Source organism: Silene latifolia, chromosome 11 (genome assembly GCF_048544455.1).
Source record: "Silene latifolia isolate original U9 population chromosome 11, ASM4854445v1, whole genome shotgun sequence".
Lineage (NCBI taxonomy): Eukaryota > Viridiplantae > Streptophyta > Magnoliopsida > Caryophyllales > Caryophyllaceae > Silene > Silene latifolia.
This window is the reverse complement of record NC_133536.1, coordinates 833,359-843,407: the sequence shown is the minus strand read 5'-3', so window position 1 is coordinate 843,407 and position 10,049 is coordinate 833,359. Positions and strand designations below refer to the sequence as shown.

The 10,049-nt window shown below is 36.1% G+C and overlaps 1 protein-coding gene across 2 annotated transcripts; it reads right to left on the bottom strand.

Moving 5' to 3' along the window:
• Positions 1-343: 343 nt before the first annotated feature.
• Positions 344-9,679, bottom strand: LOC141610569 (E3 ubiquitin-protein ligase RFI2-like). Of its 2 annotated transcripts, XM_074428709.1 has the most exons (5): positions 9,351-9,658; positions 9,089-9,248; positions 6,129-6,301; positions 3,749-3,807; positions 344-897 (listed from the first exon to the last, which is right to left on the bottom strand). In XM_074428709.1, exons 2-5 carry the CDS (start codon positions 9,237-9,239, stop codon positions 579-581), a joined length of 702 nt encoding a protein of 233 aa, XP_074284810.1. In that variant the 5' UTR covers positions 9,240-9,248; positions 9,351-9,658; the 3' UTR covers positions 344-578. The 2 variants fall into 2 exon arrangements, with proteins under 2 accessions (XP_074284810.1, XP_074284809.1); XM_074428708.1 differs by having other exon boundaries at positions 9,089-9,679.
• Positions 9,680-10,049: the final 370 nt, after the last annotated feature.

Here is a 10,049-nt window from a genome sequence, read left to right as displayed (position 1 = left end):
TCCTTAGTCAGCCATATCATTCATCAAACTTATTCAAACCTAATGGATATTGTCATTGGAGACACAAATTCCTTAGTCAGCCAGGTTTTATTATTCACATGCATTTCCAATTTTCCAATTATGCTAGTGTTGGTCAAAACTCAAACACAAAACTATCACTTGTCCTAGGCCAAGACTACCACATTGTGACAAATTTTGTAGAATTTTCGATGGTTTATCGATTGCATCAATACAATCTGATATCCCAATTAAAACCAATATGTATCGTGCCAGAAAGGTTATCTCTTGCATGCAAATGTCACAGAACTCTGGAATTGTGAGCATCTGGCATATAGTATACAAATAACAAATGTCCCATAGACTGGGCTTCACTTCTTTACATTAGCCATGAAAACATCAAAGTTTCAGCAAAATGTACAAAATCATGGGGCAAACTCCCTTGTTTTTCAGATAATACATTTCTGAAGCCCAAGATTAATTGCCACACAAAGTCCTCAACTTTCATGACCAAGTAATATTAACATCGGAGCCCGAGAATTACTCGGAAAAGCCCATTATGTCTTAAACTATATAACCCATCATTGCAATGGGAAATGGGGATGATTATCTCTTACCCAGGGATGATGGGAGTAATTCATTGGAGTTTCACCATAGAGAGAGAAACCGACACTCGGTTCATAAACTCCACCGGGTGGTATGAATCTCGGCAAGTTTCTTTGAGAGTCGAATCTCCCGCTGCCATTGGTGATAGGCAGAGGCAAGCCTGGTGGTAGAGGGTGGTGGGGCTGAAATGGAGTATGATGGAATTGGAGCCAGCCATGCGGGTGAAGCCCGCTACCGGCGGGATGTTGATGGTTCACCATTGGGGTCATTGTGCTCATGATTCCTAGGCTTGGCCTACATCATTAGATTAACATTAATAAAATCAGGATACAGAACATGGGCAAAGATAGCAGTATTCCAGTGCATATAAATTTCCCATAAAATCTTCAAAATTGATTACTGATGCGTAGCATCAAAACAATTTTAGGTTGCCATTAAAAAATATAATGGTAAGACGTATACGAGACTGTCTCACTGTGAGATAAATAAACAGTTATAAATACTCTTAATAGTAAATAATAGTAATAGATATCTCACATTTAATTATGAGTGTTTCGGACCATCTCGCACTGAAATGGTCTCATACAAGAATTTGGGAAGAAACTACGGACACAAACGTTTTGCAAGTCACGTGCTAAACTAATTCTCTAAATGAAGATGTCTATACATCAAAAACAACTTGTTCCTTGACTTCCTTCTCAAAAGATTTGTCGTTTGTTTGGACACAAGCTGTGGGGTAGAGGGGAGAGGTCATCTTCCATCCGAAGCATTCATATGTTGGAAGGATTTTAATTTCACTCATAAGAAAATAGATTCTCATATAACCTCCGCTCCATTTTCCTATAACCAAATTACTAGCCAAACAATAGAGATATTGTCTCTGTCCCATTCTTTGCCCTTTGTCCAAACTCCAAACACGGGCTTGGGAGTAGGACAACAGCTGGGACGGTAAACACATTTTAGTACGGAGAACCTTGCTTCAGAACAAAAATCAGGCAAGGCATAGCGGAAAAGGATTGAGAAAACAAAAAATAAGCAAGGAGAAAAGCAACAATTGTTGAATCACGTGGACTGTCTACTGAGAAAACAAAAATCAGGCAAGAAAAAGTTAGCAGTATTCCAGTGCATATAAATTTCCCATAAAATCTTCAAAACTGATTACTGATTACTCGATGAGTAGCATTAAAGCAATTTTATGCTGCCATTAAAAAATACTCGTATAATGGTAAGACGTGGACTGTCTCACTCTAAGACAAACATAAACAGCCATTAATACTCTTAATAGTATATAATAGATATCTCACATTTATTTATGAGTGATTAGGACCATCTCACACTGAAATTGTCTCGTACAAGAATTTGGCAGAAAACTACGGACACAGACGTTTTGCAAGTCACATGTTAAACTAATTCTCTATATGAAGATGTCTATAAATTTTGAGCAAACTTGTTCCTTGACTTCCTTTTAAAAAGATTTGTCCTTTGTTTGGACACAAGCTTTGGGGAAAAGAAAATGTATTCTCTATATGAAGATGTATTCATGTTCCTTCCGAATCTGATATCCCAATTAAAACCAATAAGTATGTTGGAAGGATTTTAATTTCACTCATAAGGAAAAGAAAATGTAACCAAAAAAGTGAAAAAACAGATACTGTCTCCGTCCCATTCTTTGCCCTTCCTTTGAGCGAACACGGGCTTGGGACTAGGACAGAAGCAGGAAACGTAAGCACATTTTACTATGGAGTAGTTGGCTAATTTAGCATATCCTTACTTTTTCGTGAACCTTGCTTCAGAACAAAACTCAGGCATGCATAGCGGAAAAGGATGGGAAAAAAAAAAAACAAAAAAAACAAAAAAAAAATGCAGGGAGAAAAGCAACAACTGTTAATCACGTGCGTGTTTTCGCTTCTCAGCAGAAGTAGTCATAATTTCAGCATCAAACTTGGTTCTTAGGTATAGAAAGCATTATGACATGCCTAATACAGCATACTAAAATGAGCATGTTTCGTCTAAGACGGTTTTACGCTAAATTTGTGTGAGGTCACTTGGTTATTCACATTAAAGTCATTAGACTTACCGTTCCCCTATCCCAACCTTATGTAACCCCACCCCCTTGTTTTCCAGTCAATCACCAACACCATATGCCACCCTGGCCATCACCATCAGACTTAAATGTCCATCTCGACGCTAACATACCCTTGAATTACCTAGGCTATTGAGAAGAATGGTTGAGGTCGAAGAAGCTCACATAAGTAATTTAAAGCATTGATGATATTATTCACACTGCAAAAGCAATTTTCGGAAGCTAAAAACCCACAGTTAAGAGTTGTTTTTAGAATGGACAGTCATGTTTCCAGTTGCGTACAAGTGACTAAGTGAGGCCAGTGTGTGCTGGACGACTTGTCTCGGCGCTTTACGGCTTGGGGAGTCACCTCTTTACCATGCTGTCCTAAACATCTAGAGAAAAAAACAACCTTGGCTACCATAGCAAGTTCACAACAATTGTTTGCTTATAGAGAGGATTTACCAGCTTTGGAGACGACGACAACGTCGGAGAGGATCTACCAGCTTTGGTCTGGCGACAGAGGGTGGGGAGGGATATCAATTTTCATTTTTGGTTTGTCCAAAAATAACTGGTCAATTACTCAGTTCCTATACACAATAGATGAGAATGGCAGTATTCTCACTTTACCCTCATTAAAAATAAGCAAACAGGAAGAGATCATACGGAAGAGGGACAAGTCCATTGATTACAAAGTGGCACTTGGGGTATTTCACGGTCATTTTCACTTCAAATCCTAGAAAATGAGCTCAAACCAGCAGTTATCAATTTTACTAGGGTTCAAAGAGCTACAGAGTATCAAATTTTATGCAAGATGGATACTTGTAATATGTTTATGCAACACAAATGTCTAAGAGACAAAAATAAAAACCATATCTCAAGATAGTCGTGCAACCAAAATTTAGAGTTATAGGACAAATATCATAGGCATAATATATAGGAACATAAATTTTCTCTTTTTTCCAATTTTTTTTATCATCGGGGTGACACAAGGATATATGGGCATATGGCGTGCAGAAACTAAAGACTGCTAAAAAATAGCAAAGCACGCACTACATAAAGTATACTAGTGTAGATACTTACTCAGGGGATGGATGCACTTGTGTTAATCCGCGAAATGGACAGATGTGAACTCTGTAGGGCTGCACAAACAAGGAAGAGGAAATATCAAAGGGTGACGAGTATACAGGTCATTTAGAAGAAAAATCATCAGTATATTAAATCTACGAGAGTAACTACATCTGAAACACAGCATGCCGTCCCACATCAAAGGAAGCAAATCAGACGGGGAACGACAAAATAGAAGTTCTGAAGACACGGACACACAATAAACGGAGGAATTCATAAGAAATAATTGCATGCGTGACGAGTATAATAAAGGAATCAGAAGACTAAAAAAGCAAGAAAATATTTTTATGACAAGTAGGTAATAAAAACGGTATACGTACAAAAAGACGGCATCTTAATCAAGGATATCTTCGCATATTATACAGCACAAGGAGTATTTAACCATTATAACCTAAAAGATACTTAGTGAATACAAAAAACATGGGACAGACTAATTGAAACAGAAGTACGAGTTTCCTGAACATAATTACTAAGATGCAAATAACTGATAAATTGGTTAATACCCACTAAATTTTACGAAGTATATATAGACAAAAAGTATTTTATACACATATTTAAAAAGTGCTGCAATGCTAATTTTTCTATGTCAAATTTTTTTCCCCCTTGAAACACCAAAATGTTTTTCAAATTTTATCACAAATGACACGCAAAAGAAAATATCCATGTCAAGGTTTCAAACGGGGAAAGGTGACAAGAGCCAGTGCCAGCAAGATATAGGGCAAAGGCAGTGGTGCAGTCGAAAGACTATGAGATCACTTTTAATTAAGTTGTAATACATTTCTTTTATTTATGGGATCTTAAGGTCATAAAATTTCCAAATCAAACAGATTCAACAAGCAAAACATCAGCTGTCCAAATAAATACGGGGCCTCATTAACTATATAATGGCTACGCCACTGGGTAAAGCCGGGTGCCTCATGCACAAGAGGCGCCCTATTTTTTTTATTAAAAAAAAAAAAAAAAAAAAAAAAAAGAGAGAGAAACATGTATTTTCAAAAGAATTTTTTTTGGTAAGAATGCCATTTTCGGAATTTTGAAGACGGCTACCAGGTTAAGAAGTAAAGCTCGGAATAATGCGGCAAAGCGACGAGTATAGTGAAAACTGAAAAGAATTAGGGCAAAAATGTCTGTCGTGCCTCTTATGAGCAAGGTGAGCATGAAGCCCCAGCACGTTTGGTTAACACCTTGCACCATAGCACACTCAAGACATGCTTTTTTAAACTAAAGTCCGTGTCTAAGGTGTAGAGTTAAAGCGTGAACTTAGCAGACAATCTGATTGACTGCTCCCAAGACATCATCGTGACAACCACATTAACTACGGAATTTAGATTTCATATCTATAGAAAGATTTTCCACCTATATTATTTCATCCACAATTAGACTTCACCAAAGTGGCAAAGTAGCTAATCTTATGCAGTAATGCTATAAACCGGATTAAACAAGCCTCATTATATTTGAGCTCCCTCAGTATAATGCTTTAACAATTTTGAGCAAAATTTAATCATCTGAAGAATTTTCATATTAATGATACTTTATAAAATTAATTTCCACCTGCATGGAAACATCAAACAGCTTTCTAAACCGTTGTAGATTTACCATGTCTAGAAGGTTCATTATTGATGAGTTATCACATTTTTTCCCTCTCTCTTCTCATTTAAACAAAATGCAGAGACATGAAACAGCTTTCTAAATCAAAATCCTTATCTCGTGCTAATATTGTACTAGTTTTATCTTATGATTTGTCCTGAAATTATAGCCTTTATTTGCTACTGTGATGCTATTTATATTTTATACGACTAATGTATCGTAGGTGTATCGTAGGCATTCATGAATCCGACCAACAACTAGTGTGGGCTAACAGCTGATGAAAATTATTTTGGATACAAGTTTTCTGTGAGCGGACTAAACAAGTATTACCTCTACAGTCAGTATGCAATTGATTAAAACAAATACAATGGAAGGACAGGGAGTAGTATTCGTCCTAATTCTTAAGTACTTTCTATATAGAGAACATAAAACAGATAATATGGCAACTTTTCTTTCCTAAAAGTTATAACATCTCTTAACGCAGCTTAAACATGTCAAAATATTCTTGTGACTAACTGCCATCATCATGTAAAAAGTAATTACGTCTACATTTAATTTGCAAAAGATGAGAAGTTCATAAATACAACTTGCACTACTAGGTCCTTGTCGGTAATTTTCATATCCTTGAAAGGATGATTTCTTGGCTAGGTAATGCGTCCAACCGTATCTTCATTGAAGATGACAAACTCATAGGTAAAGCATATAGAATACCTCAACGAAACAAACGAAAAGGAGCATCTATAGTTACCATTTCAGCAAAACTGAGGAAAAAGGGGTTAGTTTCAGGGCTTCCATCATCAATGCTTAACTCAGGAGGTGAATTACTCGAACCACTTGCATATAACCATTGACCTTTCTCGATTTTTCGACAATTTGGGCATTGCATTGTTCCCTTCATGTTGAACGCAGAACCGATGCAGTCTGTCATAGATATTGAAATTGTCACAAATTCAGAGAATCGTCAAAAATTGTTGAATCATGAATTCATGACATGATTTGAAGAAAGAAGCAGGTATGTGAAATTGTGAACGACAAAACAAATGATATTCTTCTATGGTTGCATTGTCCATTCTCAAGAACTAACAGATCCACGAGGAGGAAGAAGAGAACTAGGGCAAAAGAAGTAGTTGGATTTTCTTCGTTAATGCCTCCTTAGTTCTAAAATGAGTTCCTTAGAAATTACCAAATAGGCTAAACACACTAAAGATAAAAAATAATTACCTTTATGTTATCTCCCATTGATGATCAATAAATGAATTACTTAGTTATTCTAACTTTCATGCATGTTCATTTGGCTTCAAGTATAATTTAGTCTCCATGTGATGAACCATCTAACTAGCAAAATCAGTTCTTTTAGGATCCAGCAAATGTGCAAAGCTTTAAGAATCTACTGAGCACGACAGCGCTAAATAACAGCAAAATCAAGGATACTACAGGAAAGCAAACAAAGGATATACTTCATTTATAAGGTAGAGACATTCAGCATAGGAGATTATGAAAGGGATAGATGTCAACTTTCTACTCTAGGGGGAGAAGAATAGCAAGTGATATCACAGGAAATCAAACAAAAGATATAGTACTTTGCTAACCACGTAGACATTCAGTACAGGACAAGCAGAAGGGAATAGATGACAACTTTCTACGGACAAAGGATAGCAAGTGGTCCCTTCACAAACGCATCAGGTACATTCCACAATTAAGGATGTGTCAATTGACTAGGGAGGAACACAGGATAAAACAATTGATGCAGGAAGAGAAGAAAGATGTGCAAACTGCCATATCAGTCACCAAAGAACCAAGTTCTTGTTTACTCACTCATTCAGCTACGTAACTTATGATGCATCTTTCTAAAAGTTTATTTTACAATTTAAGATAGAGGTGCATCTTTCTAACAGATCTTATATAGCTCTATCCTCTATCTAGTACTCAATAATCTATATTTATTTGACAATTTAAGATAGAGGCGCATCTTTCGAAAAGTTTATTTTAATGAAATTGGTGATATGAACTCTTAACTGAGATACCATAATATGACACTTTCATGCAAATGTTGCTTTCTACATGACAATCCAAATAACCCATCATCGTTGGCTTCCTTCGCTTCAAAAGCCTAGATCTCCAAAAGTCTCAAAATAACTAATTAAACAGCCCCCTTATAGCAATATATCTTTTCCCTTAGAGCATCAGCACATACTAGCAGTACACTTTAAGGAGGCACAATAAATTCACTTACCGCGAGTTTGTGACTTCGGAGTAAAACCCTAAACCTCCATATAAGTATGAGACATGCGAGTATGTATACCAAATTATCAATTCAAAATCATTTCTAACAAACTTAGCATTAACTACCATCAAGAAGAAAAAGAATGAACGAACTATACAGAAGAATGAATGTTAGCGAAAACCTAAACTGATAGCATCATCACCTAAATACCCCAAAACACAACTATTGGCCTCACTAATTTTTGCTGCAACTCTAGAAATCCACATTCCATAGAACAGAAGCTGCATACTTTCATCTTGTTGGTATAATCTAGGGAGTGCAGGTGTATGCTGCTTACCCTTAAGGCTTTAACCACTGTAAGACTCGTAAATGCTGATGCTAAGATAAATGACACTAACTACGTGAAGTACTGTTCTGGTGTCATCAGCAGATGCAAATGAGAAGAGACAAGAGCTTAGTGATGACTTTTTAAAGGAAATAGCCCTAGTTACATTATTGCATGGGTGTTTTCCCTGCTTAACTGAAGAGCCTGGCATCTTCCGAATTTTGCAACATTACTTTACGTAAAAGATCTAGTAAGATGGCTAAGATCTTACATAGCTGAAAACAAATTAAATTTGGATAAAAATTTCACACATTCTTATCAGACACTACATTCCTGAGATCAACTATCCCTAAAAAGACCGACAACTGAGAATATCTCACAAGTACACATGCAGTCATAAGTATCTTTACATCAAAGCCTGCAAACTTAATTCATTTTAAGCGCTTACCCCCTGCATGACCACAAAAGGCTTCGTTACTCAGTCCTAGCAACGACTACCAGACACGACACACGAGTGCTTGTTACAATCTCACGCGAAGCCTTTCACTGATTTTTTTATATGTTCTTGCCCTAAAATGTAATGTCTTGGTGGCATTTAGAATTTGTGATATTAACATTCATTCATAAGCTATCAAACACAAGTCATCAGCTCCAAAGCCTCTCATAAACCAATGTACAACTGAAATCACACCTGAACCAGTTCTTCTTACATAACGAAGCCGGTGTTCACACATACAAGTGATGCAACTACACTTTAGTACCACAAACCACCTTTCTCCAACATTTCAATAAAAACCTTGCACAAAATAATGCTACTCAAGCAATCAATACTAATTAACCCAAATCATCCACAAAATCAAGCAAAACAAAACAAAGAATCCTAGAATTTCAATTTACTATATACTCCCTCCGCCTCAATCATCTGTTTACCTCTGATTAAAATCCCTCTTCTAATGAATAAAAAAGGTAAACAAATAACCGAGACGAAAATAGTACAAAACACAAATTTATCATCATCATCATCATCAATTCATCACCAGCAAAAATCTCAACTTTACAAACAATTTGCATTACCCAATAACCTCAACATCAATTCATCAACACCAAAAAACTCAAAATTTGCAAAATCAAAAACAAGGGAGCATTAAAAAAAGATTACCAAGATGAAATTCATGGCCACATTGCAATTTAGCAAAAGCTCTTTGTCCACCCTCTATCACCAGATCAAGACATATAGAACAAGCTACACCTGACACTACTTCTTCACCATTCAAATCAATCCCTTTATCACTTTCTTCAATCTTCTCCATTAAAATCACCTTTTTTTCAATCAATTTTAATTAAATTAACACCCAAAGTTCAAATCTTTTTTAATTAATCTTAAAAATTAGCAAATTTAAGACAAACCCAGAAAAACCCACCTCTAGAATTGATTAAAAATGGAATAAAATCCAAATCCCAGCTGTGGATCAAATATCTGGGTATTTTTTCACCCAGAAATGTGATCACACAGACAATTAATACACTTAATTTACTCTGTTTATTTATTTCTTTTTGATTTCTTTGGATTAATAATGATAATCAGGGGAATGTATAATGTATTAATTTGGGAAATTTGGGGAAATTGGTGATGCTTTAGCGGATTGTGGGTTAACTGTAATCTGTATCTAACCACGAGTAACGTTACGTGGTGCGTACATTGCGTGGTGTTGCCTACCCAAGTCTCCCCTATATTATGCCTTTTTTGTTTATTTTATGGAATGGAAAGAAAGAAGATGACATTAAAATGCATTAGGTCTCTCTTACTTGTTACGGGTATGTTTGTGACGGGTCAAGTATCCCTCACATATGTGACAAAAAGTAAAATGCATAGGGAATTACAAATGACTTGTTTTTATCCTTTTATGTGGGTTTTATTTGACCCGTCACAAGCTTATGACGGATATCCACCGTCACAAATGAGAATTTGTGTTAAAATGAAAGGTATATCTGTCGAAAAACGGTATATTTGGTGTATTATATCATCGTATTAGATCTTTTATGTGCAAACTGCCCTCGTTACTTTCACTAGGTAACGGGGTAGCCTATGTGAATCACGTATATCACATCAGCTACCTTTT

Bases quoted from the DNA above. Each gene is read 5' to 3' on its own strand.
- LOC141610569 (XM_074428708.1), bottom strand. From the start codon at position 9,239: ATGGAGAAGATTGAAGAAAGTGATAAAGGGATTGATTTGAATGGTGAA. The intron at 6,302-9,088 runs GTAATCTTTTTT...TATCTATGACAG, and splicing joins TGGCCATGAATTTCATCTTG to ACTGCATCGGTTCTGCGTTC. The intron at 3,808-6,128 runs GTAACTATAGAT...TTGTTTGTGCAG, and splicing joins TCCTCAGTTTTGCTGAAATG to CCCTACAGAGTTCACATCTG.